Here is a 20918-nt window from a genome sequence, read left to right as displayed (position 1 = left end):
TAACCAGTGCATAGTCCTCCCATAGCCCTATGTATTGATCCATCTGTAACTCCCACAGCGAGGGGTCTGAAAGTCTGGTATACTAGACGAGAATGAGATTCCATTCCTGCCACTGTTTTATCACAGGACCACTCTCTTGCATGTATCCTACCTGATGGACAAGAATTTGGCTATGCTGGCGTCATTAAAACATGTGTCTTACTGCCCTTAAAGTTATTTTCTTCTACAGTCCCTGTGGCCTGGATGCGCCTCCTGGTTGCAGCTGCCATGTGATCATTGCTCTGAACCCTCTACCTCTTCAGTGACTGCCTGCCCATGGCATGGGGGAGCTATGGACTTATTCTATATAAGACTTTGAACCTAGCTGAATCCTCCAGCTTGAGGATTATCATGATTTTATTGCTGTTGCTATTGTATATCATTAGTCTGGTCACGAGGGTCCAGTTCTCACCCAGGGACCACTGCAGAAGAGGGGAAATGAGTAGATTGTAAGGCGAGATTTCTGGAGGGGTGGCCTGTGGGTAAAATTGTAATATTTCCAGAATATCTTGCCTGGCTTTAGTGCATCTTCATATCAAAAGGCATTCCTCAGGGGTGGAGAGTCGTTCATCTCCATATCAATGGGTAATTACCTGGGCATCAAAGGGCTTATCTGAACGTGAGACCTTCGGGGCAAGTCTTGTTTGCTTTTGCCTGAGCAAGAAAGAGAGGGCCCCGGACTGCAGTTTGTAAGTAATGAAAAAGGTTTTAAACTTCATTTGTCCCTTTGACTGACTTTGGTTTTAGAGGTACTTTGCCCCAGGATTTCCTCTCCCTAGAGTTACAACCTTGAACCGCTGAAACATGCCAACTTTCCTTAACAGCTCATCAATGCAATAAAAGCAATTAGGTTAAAATACATCTGTGTTTTAAAGAACTGATAATTAGGCAGGATTTTCATAGTGCTTTGAATATAGTTGGTGCTCATTAAGTACATCAGGGTGGCAAAAAGAAGAGCTTTCTTTATGTTTCTCTAATGCATTTTCTCAGAGCCTATGAACAAAAGAGATGGGTCTACAACATTTAGGTTTTGTGGACTCAGTCTTGGAGAGTTGAGAATATGCCCTAGAAGAGATCAGGATAATGGGCTCATTGATCCACGCTCCATTCTAAAACCTAAGGAAGGCATGCTGCCCCAGCAAGTGCAGTACATCAGCACACAGATAGCTGGACAGAGAATTAAGGGAGCGATGGAGGGCCAAACGAACTTTGAGCCTGAGAAATATGGTAGGGTGACACGGATTGACTCCTCTGGTTGCTCCCCTTTTTTAGTATAAAACATTACATTCTCTGTATTATATTTTTCAAAAGGACAGTAGGAATAGATTTCATCCTTATACTGTGGTAACTGAGCTTTTGTGAAGCAGGAACTTGATAATTTAATATTTTTATAAGGTTTTTGCATCCCTCCCAATGTTTAGAAGCACAGTGTAGCATGGTGAGTACATACTCATCAACCTCTGAGTCCATACCAGCTTTCCAAAATACCTAAGCATGGATGGCTTTAAGACAATACATTTCCCAATACTTCCATATGTAGTTTTTCCCCAAAATTGATGTGCCAGAGAACCACACTGAGTTCCCAAAACCCAAGTCCCACCTCATAAAGGATATGCAAATTCCTCATCCTCCTCTTACATCTTAACTAAGGTGAATGGCATGAAGGGTAAACCAATCTAGGTGCCTAACAAGGGGGAAGCCTTTGTAATGATTAATCACAGCAGCTGCACCTAGGGGGCCTGAGTCTTTTTCAAATTTATACATATTACTGTTAAGGATAAAGCATAGTGATCAATCTGGTTTATTTGCCTCTTAATAATGTGATGAGTTCAGATACATGGTGTAGAGAGTAAGGGAGTAATATCAATTTTTGTTTAATCAACTTTGCTTCTGTAGTCTCCTCTATTTCCAAAAATTCATGGCTTTTTTTGGAAGAGTACACTGAGGAGAAAAGAAGGAGCATCAGTAACAAATACTAAATGCTTGCCAATGATCTTTTTTATATGTTTAAGTTATGGAAATCCTTTTCCGCTATTCTCAATAATAATTGTCTAGTCTCTGAAAGCACCAAAGAACAACCAAAGTATATAAAGTAGGAAAGCTTTTTTAAAAAAATGTAATTCAGTATTTTCTGGAAATAGCAAAATTTAAAAAATATTTTGGGAAAAATCTCCAGATAAAACTTTAATGTGATCTCTTTCAAAGTCAATGTATATTGTCCACCACAGTAATCAAAATCTTTTTAAAGTCATGTTTAAGATTTATTTTAAAATTATCATTAATCCGAGGGCGGAGCCAGGATGGCGGCGTGAGTAGAGCAGTGGAAATCTCCTCCCAAAAACACATAGAGCTATGAAAATATAACAAAGAAAAAACTTCCTAAAATAGAGACCACAGGACACAGGACAAAATCCAGACCACATCCACACCTGCAAGAACCCAGTGCCTTGTGAAGGGGGTAAGATACAAGCCCCGGCCCGGCGGGACCCGAGCACCCCTCCCCCCGGCTCCTGGAGGGTGGAAAGAAACCGGAGCGTTTTTTTTTTTTTTGGCGAGAGCTTTTTGGAAGCCTTAAAGGGACAGGGACCCCGGTGCTAGGGAGGCAGGGCGGCGGGACTGGTGAGCGGGTGCCTGGGACCGGTGCCTGAGGACAAAGAATATCCCGCGTTTTTCCCTGCGGGACCAGTGGGCGGGTGCCTGAGACCAGCACCAGAGGAAGGAGGAAATCGCGCATTTCCCCCCTTTTTTTTCCTCTTTTTGGCGAGCGTTTTTGGAAGCCTTAAAGGGACAGGGACCTCGGTGCTAGGGAGGCAGGGCGGCGGGACTGGTGAGCGGGTGCCTGGGACCGGCGCCTGAGGACAAAGAATATCGCGCATTTTTCCCTGCGGGACCGGTGGGTGGGTGCTTTTTGGAAGCCTTGAAGGGTCCGGAACCCTGGTGCTAGGGAGACAGGGCAGCAGGACCAGTGAGCGGGTGCCTGGGACCGGCACCTGAGGACAAAAAAAAAAAATCGCGTGTTTTTTTCCTTTTTTTTTTTCTGTTCCCTCTCTCATTGTTGCTGTTGTTGTTTTTGTTTGGAGAGTGCTTTCTGGAAGTCTTAAAGAGGCAGGACAGGACACTTAGACCAGAGGCAGGGAATCTGTGGATCTCTGGGCACTCTAACCCCCTGGGCAACAGGGAGCACAGAGACCCCTTACGGAGAAAAATAGACTCCCGGCCACTCCCCCTCCAACGGGGCTCCACCAGTTTGGAGGAGTAGCCCCAGCCAGGCCACACCCAGAGCAACAGTGGAGATAAACTCTATAGCAAACGGGCAGGTGGCAGAAGCCCTGTCTACGCAGAGCTGACAAGCATAAGCCACTAGAGGTTGCTATTCTCCCAGGAGAGGAAGGCCACAAACCAACAAGAAGGGAAGCTCTTCCAGCGGTCACTCGTACCAGCTCTGCAAACTATCTCTATCACCATGAAAAGGCAAAACTACAGGCAGACAAAGATCACAGAGACAACACCTGAGAAGGAGACAGACCTAACCAGTCCTCCTGAAAAAGAATTCAAAATAAAAATCATGAACATGCTGAGATGCAGAGAAAAATGCAAGAGCAATGGGATGAGATGCAGAGAAAAATGCAGGAGCAGTTGGATGAAGTCCGGAAGGAGATCACAGATGTCAGGAAGGAGATCACAGAAGTGAAACAATCCCTGAAAGGATTTATAAGCAGAATGGATAAGATGCAAGAGGCCATTGAAGGAATAGAAGCCAGAGAACAGGAATGTATAGAAGCTGACATAGAGATAAAAGGATCTCCAGGAATGAAAGAACACTAAGAGAACTATGTGACCAAGCCAAAATGAATAATATTCGTATTAAAGGGATACCAGAAGAAGAAGAAAGAGGAAAAGGGATAGAAAGTCTCTTTGAAGAAATAATTGCTGAAAACTTCCCCAAACTGGGGGAGGAAATATTCGAACAGACCATGGAATTACACAGAACCCCCAACAGAAAGGATCCAAGGAGGACAACACCAAGACACATAGTAATTAAAATGGCAAGGATCAAGGACAAGGAAAGAGTTTTAAAGGCAGCTAGAGAGAAAAAGGTCACCTATAAAGGAAAACCCATCAGGCTAACATCAGACTTCTCGACAGAAACCCTACAGGCCAAAAGAGAATGGCATGATATACTTAATGCAATGAAACAGAAGGGCCTTGAACCAAGGATACTGTATCCAGCACGACTATCATTTAAATATGATGGCAGGATTAAACAATTCCCAGACAAGGAAAAGCTGAGGGAATTTGCTTCCCACAAACCACCTCTACAGGGCATCCTACAGGGACTGCTCTAGATGGGAGCACCCCTAAAAAGAGCACAGAACAAAACACACAACATATGAAGAATGGAGGAGGAGGAATAAGAAGGGAGAGAAGAAAAGAATCTCCAGACAGTGTATATAACAGCTCAATAAGCGAGCTAAGTTAGGCAGTAAGATACTAAAGAAGCTAACCTTGAACCTTTGGTAACCATGAATCTAAAGCCTGCAATGGCAATAAGTACATATCTCTCAATAGTCACCCTAAATGTAAATGGACTAAATGCACCAATCAAAAAACACACAGTAAGAGAATGGATAAAAAAGCAAGACCCATCTATATGCTGCTTACAAGAAACTCACCTTAAACCCAAAGACAAGCATAGACCGTAAGTCAAGGGATGGAAAAACGTATTTCAGGCAAACAACAGTGAGAAGAAAGCAGGGGTTGCAGTACTAATATCAGACAAAATAGACTTCAAAACAAAGAAAGTAACAAGAGATAAAGAAGGATACTACATAATGATAAAGGGCTCAGTCCAAAAAGAGGATATAACCATTCTAAATATATATGCACCCAATACAGGAGCACCAGCATATGTGAAGCAAATACTAACAGAACTAAAGAGGGAAACAGACTGCAATGCATTCATTTTAGGAGACTTCAACACACCACTCACCCCAAAGGATAGATCCACCGGGGAGAAAATAAGTAAGGACACACAGGCACTGAACAACAGACTACAACAGATGGACCTAATAGACATCTATAGAACTCTACATCCAAAAGCAGCAGGATATACATTCTTCTCAAGTGCACATGGAACATTCTCCAGAATAGACCACATACTAGCTCACAAAAAGAGCCTCAGTAAATTCTAAAATATTGATATTCTACCAACCAATTTTTCAGACCACAAAGGTATGAAAGTAGAAATAAATTCTACAAAGAAAACAAAAAGGCTCACAAACACATGGAGGCTTAACAACACGTGACTAAATAATCAATGGATCAATGAACAAATCAAAATAGAGATCAAGGAATATATAGAAACAAATGACAACAACACTAAGCCCCAACTTCTGTGGGATGCAGCGAAAGCAGTCTTAAGAGGAAAGTATATAGCAATCCAGGCACACTTGAAGAAGGAAGAACAATCCCAAATGAATAGTCTAACATCACAATTATTAAAACTGGAAAAAGAAGAACAAATGAGGCCTAAAGTCAGCAGAAGGAGGGATATAATAAAGATCAGAGAAGAAATAAACAAAATTGAGAAGAATAAAACAATAGCAAAAATCAACGAAACCAAGAGCTGGTTCTTTGAGAAAATAAACAAAATAGATAAGCCGCTAGCCCAACTTATTAAGAGAAAAAGAGAGTCAACACAAATCAACATAATCAGAAATGAGAATGGAAAAATCACGACAGACTCCACAGAAATACAAAGAATTATTAAAGACTACTATGAAAACCTATATGCCAACAAGCTGGAAAACCTAGAAGAAATGGACAACTTCCTAGAAAAATACAACCTCCCAAGACTGACCAAGGAAGAAATACAAAAGTTAAACAAACCAATTACAAGCAAAGAAATTGAAACAGTAATCAAAAAACTACCCAAGAACAAAACCCCGGGGCCGGACGGATTTACCTCGGAATTTTATCAGACACACAAAGAAGACATAATACCCATTCTCCTTAAAGTGTTCCACAAAATAGAAGAAGAGGGAATACTCCCAAACTCATTCTATGAGGCCAACATCACCCTAATACCAAAACCAGGCAAAGACAGTATATCAAAAGGATCATACACCATGACCAAGTGGGGTTCATCCCAGGGATGCAAGGATGGTACAACATTCGAAAATCCATCAACATCATCCACCACATCAACAAAAAGAAAGACAAAAACCACATGATCATCTCCATAGATGCTGAAAAAGCATTTGACAAAATTCAACATCCATTCATGATAAAAACTCTAAGGAAAATGGGAATAGAGGGCAATCTCCCCACTGTTATTTAACATAGTACTGGAGGTCCTAGCCACGGCAATCAGACAAAACAAAGAAATACAAGGAATCCAGATTGGTAAAGAAGAAGTTAAACTGTCACTATTTGCAGATGACATGATACCGTACATAAAAAACCCTAAAGACTCCACTCCAAAACTACTAGAACTGATATCGGAATACAGCAAAGTTGCAGGATACAAAATTAACACACAGAAATCTGTAGCTTTCCTATACACTAACAATGAATCAATAGAAAGAGAAATCAGGAAAACAATTCCATTCACCATTGCATCAAAAAGAATAAAATACCTAGGAATAAACCTAACCAAAGAAGTGAAAGACTTATACTCTGAAAACTACAAGTCACTCTTAAGAGAAATTAAAGGGGACACTAATAAATGGAAACTCATCCCATGCTCTTGACTAGGAAGAATTAATATCATAAAAATGGCCATCCTGCCCAAAGCAATATACAGATTTGATGCAATCCCTCCCACCAAAAAAGAAAATTACAGACCAATATCCCTGATGAATGTAGATGCAAAAATACTCAATAAAATATTAGCAAACAGAATTCAACAGTATATCAAAAGGATCATACACCATGACCAAGTATATATCCATTGTATGGATAAAGAAGATGTGGTACATATACACAATGGAATACTACTCAGCCATAAGAAGTGGAAAAATCCAACCATTTGCAGCAACATGGATGGAGCTGGAGAGTATTATGCTCAGTGAAATAAGCCAAGCAGAGAAAGAGAAATACCAAATGATTTCACTCATCTGAGGAGTATAGGAACAGAGGAAAAACTGAAGGAACAAAACAGCAGCGGAATTACAGAACCCAAAAATGGACTAACAGGTACCAAAGGGAAAGGAACTGGGGAGGATGGGTGGGCAGGGAGGGATAAGGGGGGGGGAAGAAGAAGGGGGGTATTAAGATTAGCATGCATGGGGGGGAGGGAGAAAGGGGAGGGTGGGCTGCACAACACAGAGAGGACAAGTAGTGACTCTACAACATTTTGCTAAGGTGATGGACAGTAACCGTAATGTGGTTGTTAGGGGGGACCTGATATAGGGGAGAGCATAGTAAACATAGTATTCTTCATGTAAGTGTAGATTAAAAATTAAAAAAAAAAAAAAGAAAGAAAGAAAGAAAGAAAAGGGGGATTACTCCTTGATAGGATAAAACTATTGGTAAATCAAAGATCAACACATGCTTTAAATATCCTTAATGTTGATCACTTAAAGGGTGTCAGATGATCAGCTATGGAGGTACTCTTTTCTGATAATATTCCTTTCTCTTAAAAAAAAAAAAAAAAAAAAGCAGTTACTGTGTGCTGACGTCCAATGAGTTCTGCATAGCGGTATAGAGGGCATGTCAAAGAGTGGGCAAAGCGTCTGTTTGTTTCTATGCAGAAGATCAAGGCCTAGCTTGGATACCCAGAAAATGAACTAAGATACGATATGAGGAGGAGCTTCCGGCATCAGCACTCTCTGGAGGACTTGTGCCGGGGGATGATCATTAAAAAGCCTCCACAGGGATCCGGACGATGCTGCGGTTGTGGCTGCATCCAGCCCACCGTCTCCTGGACTTGCCATCGGAATGAGGAGGGAGATGTCTAGGCTGGCATGTACATACAGTGAGACAACGAATTTGACCGGATCTGTATTGTTGGAAATCAACCAGGAGTTGGCAGGGGTGCAAGTTGTAGCACTCCAAAATCTCATGACTATAGACTATCTACAGTTAAAACAACATATGGGATGTGAACAGATCCCAGAAATGGGCTGCTTTAATTTGTGTGATTGTTCAAGTACAGTTGGACAATATCCATCATATCATAGATAAATTTTCACAAATGCCTAGGGTGCCTAAATGGTTTTCTTGGCTTCACTGGAGATGGATGGTAATTATAGATTTGCTTTGTTTATGTCACCATATTCCTATTATGTTAATATGTGTGTGCAAATTAGTTAGTAGTTTAAAACCTATACATACTTAAGATACTCTACAAGAAGATATGTCAAAGAAATAATCAATCCTCCCATGTTTCCTTCCATATGCTACATCTATAGCTTTTCTTCTTCCTTCCTAATTACAACCCTTAAATAGAATTCGTGCCTCATATCGAATTTACCGAGTATCGTAATTCCTCCAGGTGGTAAAGATACCTCGATACAAGTGCTGGGTATAGAAGCCACAGGGCATAAATCTGCAATGAAGTAAAAAGCTAACCTTTGCAAACAATATGGCTTCTCTCTCACTTACCAACTTTACATTTCCCTGTATGGCCCCAGAAGATGACTGGTTAGCCAGAGACGGGTAAGATTCCTCAAGGGAGGAACAACCTAAGACAGGCACAGTCGCAGGGGGGCCATCAGGTGAGAATTTGGGGATCAACAGAGGTGAGGCTCAGAACCTCACCCCCCCTGCTTTGAGAGAAATCTTCTGCATCCGTGGATGTCTTGCTGCCCTTGTCTAGCCTGGATTAATACTTAGTCCATAGGCACACACCTGATCATCTGATCATCTACATTTGCCCTCTTACAGCACTAAACTATGTTTTCTGCCTTTATCTTGCATCTACCTACCACTTCAGCATTTTATTAAAAATAAAAGTAATAATAATAATAGAGGGAGAAATGTGGGATCCACATATAAATCAAGTACAAAAATCAAATGAATATTCATATTTGACCTGATTGTTTATAGGTCATAATGCGTGATCAAAACCGAAAGTTTCTGTGATGAATGCCCTTGTACTGTTCACCATGTAGGAATTTATTCACTATGTAAGAATTCGTTCACCATGTAAGAACTTGTTCATTATGCTTCAGAAGATTGGAGACTGACGAGAATTAGGCTTGAGATGGATTCATGATTGTACATTGAGCATTGACCCCCCTGAACTGAATTTTATTGTTGTTAACAACCATTTGATCAATAAATATGAAAGATGCCCTCTCAAAAAAAAAAAAAAAGATAACTTCTCACCCTGCAGAAGTTTTGTATTCAGAATTAAAATGGACCTACTGCGCCCAAAAAAAAAAAAAAAAAAAATTACCATTAATCCTCATCTTACTCGGTAATTAAAAATATATACTTCCTAGGCCCTTTTAACAAAGTATAAAATACACTCCAGCTGTCAGACCAGTTGCGGCCTGAAGGAAGCCAGCACGAGAACCTAGCAGGAACGGAGCAAGTGGTAAAATTACTCTGACTTAGGTGTTATTGACTGAACACACGGGAAGGTACAAGGGCTCTGCAGGTCAGCCTCCCAGAGCGTGGAATAGTGCAAAAGGGTGAAATGAGGATCCAGAAGTGTTGGAAAATACCCAGACACTGGGAAAAATTGTTGGTACATCATAATGTAGGTCTTTTAGAAAGTGTGTCCACAGGTAAAGATGAAAGACTTGTTGAGGAGCAATGCGCCGTGGTGTTCTACCCAGTCGGGGTTTTCCTGTCAATTGCCAGAGCCCGTCCAACAGGCCAGGTGTGCGACAACACCCTTTTTGAATCTCTTCCAGCAGGAATCTAAGGAAGAAGTGGGATGATCATTACTAGTAGTTTAATTCACTTCACCTTATTTCCACAAGTGCCACTGCACATCACACTTGTTCCAATGGCGAGAAGAAAAGGAAACCGAGTCAGTGGCCTTTTGGAATTTCCCACCTTATGAAATTGGCCAATAGCATCCTTGTGGTGCTAATGTGTTGTTCTTCCCCATATCGTAGTTGAACCTTCCCCCATATCGTAGTTGAAGTCAGGGTCAGTCCTTTTAGAGGCGTCTACTACCTGCATCCCTGCCTCATGAAACAACCTGTAGCTGTTCAGGTTTCTAGGTATTAGCCATGTGCCATGGATTTCAGTGTCAGAGCCCATTTTAAAAGCTAAGAAAATTTGGTATTCAAATCAGGCAGAGTGTGGGCTTCATCTACCTCCATTGGAAGTCTCCTGTGACTCTGAGATTTCCTGTTGGGCTTTCCAAGTGACCAACTGTGGTCCCCTTTCTCCTGTCAAAAGGGTCTGCCCTTCCTGACACCACCTGCTCGACCCCACTCTTCAGCCGGCTTCCGGTCCTATGCTCTGGGGGACCACAACACTCAGGCAGCTCCACGGATGACTTTTGTTGTCAGAGTCCTTGGAACTAGTCATTACGTGCGGCTGTATTACCCGCAGGATCCCAGGTGGCCAATTTTCCTGAAACCCCACCAAGCTGCCTAGGCATGATGTCTAATTACCCAACAGCTCAGGGCACTACTGACAAAGAGCTTTACAAAGAAAAGGTGACTGTTTCAATGTTCCCACGACACAGCTATGAATGTTTTTGTAATAAGGCACCTGAATGTTTGCTTAAACCACCTACTTACAAAACTGAATGCTTTAAAGACGACAACAGTGGAGTCGAGTTGTAGAAAGATAAACGTATAGTCGAGTAACATTTCACCAAATATCCCCAAATGCCCATCCAGTTGGCTTTTCGTGGACGTAGTGAGTGAGTGCACTTCCCTGTGAACCTACAGGGAGCAGTGCTTGTGATGCTGGGTCAGCAAGACCAGGATCAAATAACCAAAAGGCTCCTGGTTTCCCACTTAGTTGGGGAAGCTACTCAAGAGTCTCTGAGCTTCAATTTGCTCAACTTTAACATAAATGAAGCCATGTATCTTACTGGTGGACTAAAGAATATAACATACAGCTCGGCACCAGTCGGGGCTCACTCGGCCTCGATAAAAGTAACTTCCTTCACTCTGAGGACTAAGGCAGCCTTGACACCCACAGCAGACCCCACCCCCATTCTCCAGTTGCTCTTTCGGCTTCCAGAAGCTATGTGGTTGTGAAGGAATAATGCCCCCACTCCGCCTAATTAGGGTCTTTCTTCCTGCCCTGAGATGCACACCCCGACCATTTTAAAGGGAGAGAAGGAAGAACACAAATACGTTCTTCAATCCAGCAGGAGGATCCTGTTTGTCAGGACATACACATGCTTACCCTACATGTGCATATGTAGGTTGAGTTGTATGTGACCTGGTTTCCCTACTTGTAACCTGGTTTTGTTATTTCTAGAACTATCTGATGTACTCTGTGATAAAGCTTCAGTTTTCCTAAGAACAATGCTGCATCACTTGATACAAAGCTATATATTCTAGCTACTCTATGAGCACAGACATAAAGCAAAGGAGACACTATGTCGTGAACTTTCTTAAAAATATTTTTCGGCTTAGCTGGACCATTTGTAATGTATATTATTTGGTCTTAGAGTTCATATTGCCCTTGTGGCTACTAGAAATATATGCTATAGCCATGAGTATGTGAGAATGATAGAAGCAGCTAAATTTTAGGAATGCAGCATTTTTATATGGTTGTGGTATGATGTGGTTTAGTGGTTCCTCACGGTAGAATTAAGGTATGAACATTTAAAAAGCAAATTTTTGAATCATTGTTCTTATAGGATAACAATCATAATGTTAAAAGTGCTATGAGTAGAAACTGTTTTCTGTCTCAAATACTTCTCAGATTAATAGCACAGTGTCTTCCGAGAAGGACACATCATTGGGAGCATTTTGGCAGGGCAGAGATAAAAATCGTAGCAAGAAAGAATAATAAGCCCCATCCCTAAATTTCTATCCAGTTGTAGCCTCCACATGGGTGTGAAGGAGATGGGAGTGAGCTCCTTGTGTGTGTAGCACTGAGAGTTCAATTCTAAGTAGAATGCCAAGGCTACTCCACCGTATCTAAAGTCGGTAAGTCCCATAATTCTTTGCTCCCCCTGAATTCTTTCATTCTAGGTTTCTCTGAGCAGGCCATCATTTGATTACTTCTTGTGATGGCCTGAGATACTGGAGAAAACCTTGTGATTGGGAAAATATATTCCCCGGACATATGAAGCTCATGCTCTAATTAAGACACAAGTGATGTTCATAACATAACTGAATGTTGGAAATGCTCTGGGGTCACAGAGAAGGGAGAGACTGTCTACCTAGAGGAATGAAGGGGAAAAAAACCCCTCCTAGCAATGCATTGGGTGTCTCTGAGGTTTATTTTGGGTTATTGGTTCATTGTTAGGTTCTTGCATGTACTGCCTCCCCACCCCCTCATGGAGAAGAATCAACTCTATGTCCTGAGTTTCTTTTCAGGAGTGTGGACATCAGCCAAGAAAAAGCCAGTGCAGGAAGGGAGGGGGCTCACCTCTACTTTGTTGGTTCCTGGGAAGCCGCCTGGGCTTCAGGATGAAAGGAAAGATAGCATCCTGCAGTTCCTGGGGCACCAACGGATCAGGAAGGTGGCTCATTTTAAGTCCGTAAGGATGTTCATTGCCTGCATGGAGAAAAATCTAAATATAGATTCCGGCTGATGGTGGTGGGTAGGATACAAACCTACCTTACCATGAGCATGTGCAGCATACTGGGGTGTGCTGCCATTCTGGGGCTTCTGGAGAAAGAATGCTGTGCCTCTGAGTCAGCATCATATTCACTCACCTGGGGAACCCCTGCAGAAAGCAGGTGCCCAAGCAAGGGTTTGGAAAGAGAAAAAGCTTAAACATGGTGCTTTGCTTGGAATGCACAGCCCCATCAGGGCAGCGCACCATGTTGACTTGTGCTGTGCTTCCGTCTGAGACTATTAAAGGCCCCCACAGTTTCTGTCTTGACACCAACTAGATGTGTAAGGCTCAGGCAGATTGCCCCTTGGAACCTTAGATTCATGCTTCAAGCACTTGCTTATAAGGATCAAAGTAAATATAGTAAACATCGGTAGTTAATCATTTCAAATAATTGCATACGTTAAGAATTGCTATGATCACTGTTCTCTCACTCAAGGTGTCAGCTTAACAAACAGAATTTCCATTTGCTTTTGTCAATTCTAAACCGAGGGCTACTCAAGAGCAGCAGGGAGCCTTTATGCTTCTCCCCCCCACCCCCCCCCCCACCCCCTGGAGGCTCCTGCCAATGGTCAGATGGAAGGATGCACCCTGTGTTGGGAACCCAGAAGCAGAGTGCAAAACACTTGTTCACAGAGTTGAAAACTGCACCCAAAATCATGGGGAGTTGCCGGCCAAGAGTTTTGTTTTGCTCTTTCATGCTCTAAGTTGCTTCCTCTCCGTAGAAATCTCAAAACTTTGGGCTCATGACCTGGATTTCATTTTTCAAGGATAGAATGAAAGTTCCCTTTCTTTCAGTTCACAGGTATTATTGAATGTCACTTGAGCAGCTCTTGTTTTCCTTTTCATCTGGTGCACATGCAATGTCAGTACTCTGTTTAGCACAACAATCACAGTGACTTCCATCTTTTAAGGCAGAAGAAGCTTCTGTGACAGCAATAAAATACCATGAAATCACGAGTATAGCCAGGAACAGTTAGTCCACAATTGAGAATTTACAGCATGCTAGGAAAAGTATTCCGAATGGCTGCTAAGCGACCATCAGGAATGGACAGGCTCTTAGAGCCAGCTGTGGTACGTGATGGTCTAAGCTTAAAAGTTATCATCTATATTGCTTTATCTCAGTGAATGCATTTTATTAAAACGCATGTACCGGTATTTCATGTTTTTCACTTTATTGCTGATTTCTTACTAACTGAAAAAAATGAAGCAAGTGGGCACGCTGTCCTCAGCTATGCACCTGGTGACTCTTTGTATTCTAAGTTGGGGAGTATATATTTCATAGAGAAAACTTGGTTCTTTAGATTATCCAGATCACTTGAAAATATTCTTTGATTCACTGGAGAAAGAATAATAGCCAATGGATTGTTGGAAAGATTAAAAATTAGTAATTATCTAAGAGGAAATGCTTGAAGATTTCTAGCAAAAGTCATTGTCACCATTACTGTATTGCAAGGTCTCTCACAGATCCTGTGCATGTGTTTATTTTAATCTATTTCCATTTCCACAGTGAACAAATTTACTGATCCAAGAATTACTATTTTGAGCTGACTTGTAATAACTATTTTAGGAGAGGTGTAAGCTCTGTATCAATAACCTTGGGAACAATGCTGGTAAACTCAGCCTGAGACACAGCAAAGTACGTGTGGCTCAGTCAGTGACCACTTGAGGAATCTAAATGTGATCATCTCATTTTCTTTAGGCCACTGAGAAAAATTCTGGGCACAGAGCAGATGATAAATATTTGGATTTGGATTCAGAGACATGACTGGGTTTTAGAAGATGCTCACAAATTAGAGGCTATTTAATAGTTAGGAAGTGGGACAGAGGAATTCAAGACTTGAATACTAACGACATCAATGAACACTGTATGAGATTTTCAGTTTGAAAGGTATTTAAACATAAGACCAAAGAGCCATTAACTTGAGATTTTAGAGTTAGAATTTTGAACCCCACCAACCTCATCATACATTTTCCCTGACACTTACCAATGAGTGGATGTAGGGTTTTTTCCTTCTCAGAAGTGACCCACAGCTGGTAATCATCCTCAGAGCCCTTGGGGACAAAAAGAATGTTTCACCATGAATCTTTCACAGTAGTACTTGAAGAACACATTTCCTTAGCAGTTTAGTTGTTTCCAGAAAGAAAGAATTGAGTCCAGTATAAATGCTATTTGTTCCATGGGGGGTAGCTACAGTTGTTGAGTTAACAATGCTGACTTCAGTCACCTTTTGTCCCCCAGTGACCATCCCAGATTCTTGTCCCTTTGATAAAGGCCAAGGATCTATAACACCACAAGGCAATCACTCCCTCACGTTGTGGGTGGTTTGTGGCACAAGAAAACATTCTTATGCCCCCATCACTAAGGAGTAAAAGGCTAATCTCAAGAGTCCTGCCTCGTGTTGTCTCCAGACTCCTTGGAGAATGTTGGTTTTTGCTTTCAAATGTCCCTGCCCAGACAAGCACATCCTCCAGAAAGCCACACACAGTGCCATGATTATTCCTGAGCAAAGTAAAACCTGAAAGGCATCATGAGCTCAGCAACCCTGAGCAGATGGCAGCGTGAAGTCAGCCCACTGGCTTTGGTGCGGACAAGCCCCCATTTAGGGACTGAATGGACATGGACTCTAACCTAGAGCACAGGTCAGATGCAGAAAGCAGTTAGTCCCTGCAGTAACACCAGCATTCCCACTTGAAATAAACAAGTCTAAATTAGAAAGACTGCTGAACTCTTTCAAAGAATCCTTCAGGAGACAATGAAGCAAAAAATGTTTGAAATGGAGTTGATCATAGTTATTATGCTTGCCTGTACTCCTGATTATAATCATGGCCTTACCCACATGAAAAAGGGCCCAAGCATGGAAGCAATCTCTCTCTCTCTCTCTCTCTCTCCCTCTCTTTCTCTCTCTCTCTCTCTCACACACACACACAGCTAAATCTGCTCAAAATCATTGCAAAAAGGCATTGAGAGCCAATAAAAATATTTTAAAGTAGGGATTGGAAACACGATATTGGAATCCTTTAAATCAAGCATGCATATGTAGCCAAATAACCTATTTTTCATTAAAATAGAAATTTTTTCTTGCCTAGTTGAGATTGATCACCTTAAGCAAAGGAAAATCACACACATAAAATGAAATTAGTTGTATCATTAATCAGTCTCCCCAACTTCATCCCTGAAAACAGCTGCTCTCTTCCAAGATTTTTTTATTATTCAGGGTATACATATCATATACGTTAGAAATCAATATAATATGTGTTTTACTCAATGCCTATATTCAATTTTACTTTATGCATATTATTAAGTTCCATTTGTATAGAAATCCTTAATTTCTTGTGCAAATTCTGGTTGCCTAGAGTTTTTAAGGGGCTTTATTGTACCATTGGGTCAAATAAAACTTAAATTACAATTTTGTAATTCTGTCACACAATAACAGGACATTTCCCATTTACAGAGAATTTTATATAAGAAACTGTGCATTGCAAATGCTTCCTTCAGCTCTGTCCATCTGATATCTCTTCCCTTACAAAACCTCACCCTGAAACATACCCATCTCTTTCACCAAACAAAAATTTCAGCAGCTCACTCTAGCCCCATCTAAATGAGGGACATGACATTTAAAAGAAAACAAGATGAAAGTGATGTGTATACAGATATCCCCAGACTGGGGTCTTATTCAACCCTCGCCTCCTTTACTTGTATGAACAAGGCATTAGCTTATCTCATTCTGAGGACCTGCATCAAGGGGATGTAGCTTTTAGCCAGGCGATCTCTATATGTCGATCATCTATGCCATTTGAGATGCATGTTACCTAGACTGAGTCCTCGGGTGATGACCAAGGTAAACAGGGATGGGAGAGGAGGGATCAGGAAAGAAGATTCAGAAAGAGTAGCCCCATAGAGGAAGAAATATTTAGAGTCTTATGAATTGTCTTATGTAAATTCTTTGTTTATATTATTTATAATAAATATGCAATGTGATTAGCCCTCTAAAATTATAGCCCAATTTAATGCTATGACTTTCAATTTGCACAAAATTAAGTTGGGAATACAGGAATAGTACTCATGTATAGGCTAATAACATAGCTTTGCTACCTCCAATTTCTACATTTGGGGGAGAAATAAGACTTTGGCATCTACAATAATGAGCTATTTTATGATGGGTGAACACACACACACGAGCTTGCAAAATCAAATTTGGTTTTTAACTAAAAATAACTTGCAGGTAACTTACAGTTACTCCTAGCACTTGTAGGGACATGTGGATGACATCATTCACTGTGTCTGAGGTTTTTACAGTTATAGTTACAGGCTGTAAAAAAGAAATAAGAAAATGGCCATGAATTAAAAAATTTAAACCAGGTGAGCAAATAATTATTGGCAAATTATTATCCATATTCTAAAGTCAAAACTTGTTTTCAAGCAATGAGAAAATAAAGCACATGTAAAGCAAACCCTGATTACAATTTGTTTCCATTCCTTTATATAGCATGAAGGTAGTAGGAAGCATTTCAGTAAAATATGTATTTCTCTTAGAGGATTTGTGGCGCATAAAACGTAACAGCTTCATTAAGAAAGAGAAAGACTGAGAACTCTGAGAGGGCACATGGGCTTCTCCTCAACATCCTCAGGCTGTGAACATAATGGAGGGGGGAGCAGTTGAAAAAGGAGGAACTGGATGCTTTTCTTTCTTACTGCGTTGTGTTTTTATAGTATGGCTTTGTTTCTTTGCAGTTATATACTCAGCTTCAGTAAGAACAGAATAAGAACATGAAATGTCTTTAATATATAAAGACATTAAAAAATAGTGTACTTTCTCTCCATCAGATGACATGAGTACTAAGATTTTCAGTGTTGAAATCTGTTGAGACAAACCAATGAGTCTAGCAAATGATACTGAAAATGTTAGAAATTGGAGTTCCGTTCCCAAATCTGACAGTGAACAAGTATTTATACTAGCTTTCTATCATTTTTCACACTGAGAAACTGCTCATCAAAGCAGGACAGTTTACAGAAAATTACCTAAAAGGGATTGATAGGATACTGAGATGGTATCTATCAAACTATCTGAATTTCAAAAGATATTTAAGTAACATTTACTATGCACAACATAACATTATAATATTATCAGACGATGAGGCCCGTGTCATCTGATAAAGGACTCAAAGAAAACTGTGTAAATGGACACTCATGGGCTTTAAAAATTAAAAACAAAGTTAAAAGAAACCCTTTTTAGCCTATTATTTTTCTTTTCATTGTATTCTTTTTCTTTTTGATTTCAATTCAATTGCTTGATATGCCACATGGCCCTGAAAATTGTTTGATAATGGGACTTGTGTTAAGAAAAGCATTTATGGATTTCAAATTACTTGTAGCACTAAGGATTATGAATAAATGTTTCAGAACCCAGAAGTAGAGTTAACAGCACTGTGCTAAATTTTTGATAGAAGTATTCAAACAGTGTGTTTTAGCTTTGGATTTAAGTTTTTTTTTTATTTTTAAAAAACTTTTGTAACAGTTCTATTTTTAAAGATGTCCCAAAACTCTCCAATACAATTTAAAAACTCTCCCATGACATTGCTTGTAAGGTAAAAAAAACAAAAACACTAATCTGTTTTGAAATGCTGGCAATCACTCCCTCATTTATCTGGCCTGTAAGACAGTAAATGGCTTTTCATAGCATATGGAACATACTGTGTTCAAAATAATAATTACAGGATTGTATGTATTTCTTCCTGCATGTTGTCTCTTCTCCCAAACAGATACATTCCAGTAGAGTCTTTGTATGAAAATAGGTTGAAAAAAACCCCCATTTTATCAAACAATTTGAAAAACAGAAATATGACCTGTTTTTCCCTTTTGACCTAAGTGTTAACATGGTCTATAAAGAACCAGAAAGATGTGATCAATTCTCAAGACTTCAGGCCAACCTTGAAGTGTCTAGGTGTTCAAATTATTAGCCAAAACAACTATTGTAATTATGTTTGATGATATCAATGAAAATATGCTATTAATTAAAAATATAGGAATCTCAGCATAGAAACTCAAAATGTTTAAAAATAGCACGTTTTTATGGGTAAAATATTTGAAAGAAAATTTATTCGATGGGCTAAATTACAAAATGAAGATGACAAGCGTAAAAGTCAGTGATTTAAAAATAGGTAATAGAAATGATCCAGTCTGAAAAAGAGAGAAACCAAGATTGAAAAAAATTAATAGAACCTGAGGGACCTGTGGACAATATCAAAGGCTCTAATGTACATGAAACTTTTGAGAGTGTGAGTGAAAATCAGACATTGTCAGATAAAAGAAATAAAGAAAAACTGTTGGTACAAGATGTTCTCAAGAAATGCTAAGGGAAGTTTCTCCAGGATGAAGTGAAACAGTATGAGAGGGAAACTTGGGTCTTTGGGAATGAATGAAGCACATTAAAAATGTTTATTTTGTGTAAAGTGTGTGTAAATGAAGTTCATTTTTTAAAATTTCAAGGTGATTTTCCATGAAAAATTCTGAATGTAACCCACCGGCACAATGGAAATCAAAACAGGCAGAGACAAGATTGTGCTTTGCTACAGGAGGATTGTCTAGTCTCATATCCCTCAACTAATGCATGTATGTGGCACTCAGAGCCAGCATGAGTTCTGCTACTGTATGGGAAATAACTCTCTTAAACTACCTTTTCCCCCCACCTTAAAATAGTATTGTGTATGATCTAGAGCTACTATAAAGCATAACAGAGTATTATGAAGTATAACAGTATCATAAGAAATAAACAGAATATTTTGTTCCTCATTGTAAATGTCTTTGATAGTGCACTATAATTTCAGAAATCACATTATACATGAATAATTGGGGCTAATGGTTTGATATTTTCCCCAATAGCATAAAAAGAATGAAGTAGAAATATGCTGATCCCTTAAAAGTATCATCCTCTCAGCTCAATTCAATCCAGACATTTCTCAGAATGAAAGACTTTCAAAACAACTCTGCCTTTCACATAGAAACTAAATGTAATACCTGGCCCTTGAGTGGATCCTGTAGTGGAAAGATGATATTATTGAGGTCAGCTGACAGAATGGGTCAACAAAGTAGATTAAACGTTAAATTTCCTGAGGTGATGACCGTATGGTGGTTAAATAATGGAATATCTTTATTCTTAGGACATACTTAATATTTAAGGATGAAGGGCTGTGGTGACTGTATGCCCTCAAACATAGGTATACACATACACATACGGAGAGAAAGAGAAAATAAATAATAAATCAAGTGGAATAAAATATTACTAAATAGATGAATGTAGGTAAAGGGCATATGGGGTATTGTTTATACTATGTTTTTGCAGCTTTCCTGTAAGATTACAATTACTACAAATAAAACATCATAGGGAATAAAAACTATACAAACAACCCAAACCACTCTGTAAGTAGTGACATCTGGAAAAAATGTTTAATTCTAATAGGAAAATAAAAAATCACTTAATTACAAGAAGCCACTATAATTGCTATTTGAAGGATCTTGAGACACGTTATGGGCATTAATATGTCATGCTCTTTCCATGCTTAAGCACTGTACCTATTATGGATTCCCCTTTCTTCGTATCACCTAGGACTCACTTTTTATATGCACAAAAATACATTTTCCCAACATGGCACTTTCTAAATACTCTCTCCTCCACTCTTTCTTTCTCCCTCCCATCCATCCGAGCTCGCTGTGTCTCTGATTCCGCCTACATCAGAAACTTGAAATTTAATTGTTGGTCTTAAAAACACTTACAGAGGTACACTTCTTGATGTCCTCCGTGAAGATGTCCAGGGAAATGCTTTTGGGCTGGTCCCTCTCTTTGGCCAAATTGCTGTACCTAATCAAATTCAATAATAACCCAAAATAGTAGGATGAGTTACCTATTTGCTTATTTTCAAATCAATCTATGTTGTTAATATTTTCAATATACTTTGTTATTTTTAAAGGCATATAAAAAACTCAGCAAAATCAAATTGTGTGTTGGAGGAAAACATGCAGTCATATTTCAAGAAAATAAGATTTGACCCAGGAATTTTCTGGTTTCCCTTGTCAAGTGGGATTTGGGCAGCATATCCATTCTCAAAGCTTTCCTGCCTGTTTGAGGGGACCTGGCACCTTCCTGGGTCAAAGGTAGGATGTAGC

General features: G+C 39.9%; 1 protein-coding gene across 1 annotated transcript in view; it reads right to left on the bottom strand.

Moving 5' to 3' along the window:
* Positions 1 to 8793: 8793 nt before the first annotated feature.
* LOC140849565 (rho GTPase-activating protein 20-like) overlaps positions 8794 to 20918 on the bottom strand; it is a 33174-nt gene continuing 21049 nt past the window's right edge. Inside the window, exons 5-9 of the mRNA XM_073237109.1 lie at positions 20529 to 20613; positions 16990 to 17067; positions 14743 to 14809; positions 12565 to 12693; positions 8794 to 9912 (exon numbers count right to left, since the gene is read on the bottom strand). Coding sequence (XP_073093210.1) covers positions 9842 to 9912; positions 12565 to 12693; positions 14743 to 14809; positions 16990 to 17067; positions 20529 to 20613 — 430 coding nt within the window. The 3' untranslated portion in view covers positions 8794 to 9841. The remainder of the gene's footprint in view (positions 9913 to 12564; positions 12694 to 14742; positions 14810 to 16989; positions 17068 to 20528; positions 20614 to 20918) is intronic.

Source organism: Manis javanica, chromosome 5, assembly GCF_040802235.1.
Source record: "Manis javanica isolate MJ-LG chromosome 5, MJ_LKY, whole genome shotgun sequence".
Lineage (NCBI taxonomy): Eukaryota > Metazoa > Chordata > Mammalia > Pholidota > Manidae > Manis > Manis javanica.
The sequence above is the reverse complement of the archived record's forward strand: the minus strand, read 5'-3'. Positions and strand labels throughout refer to the sequence as shown.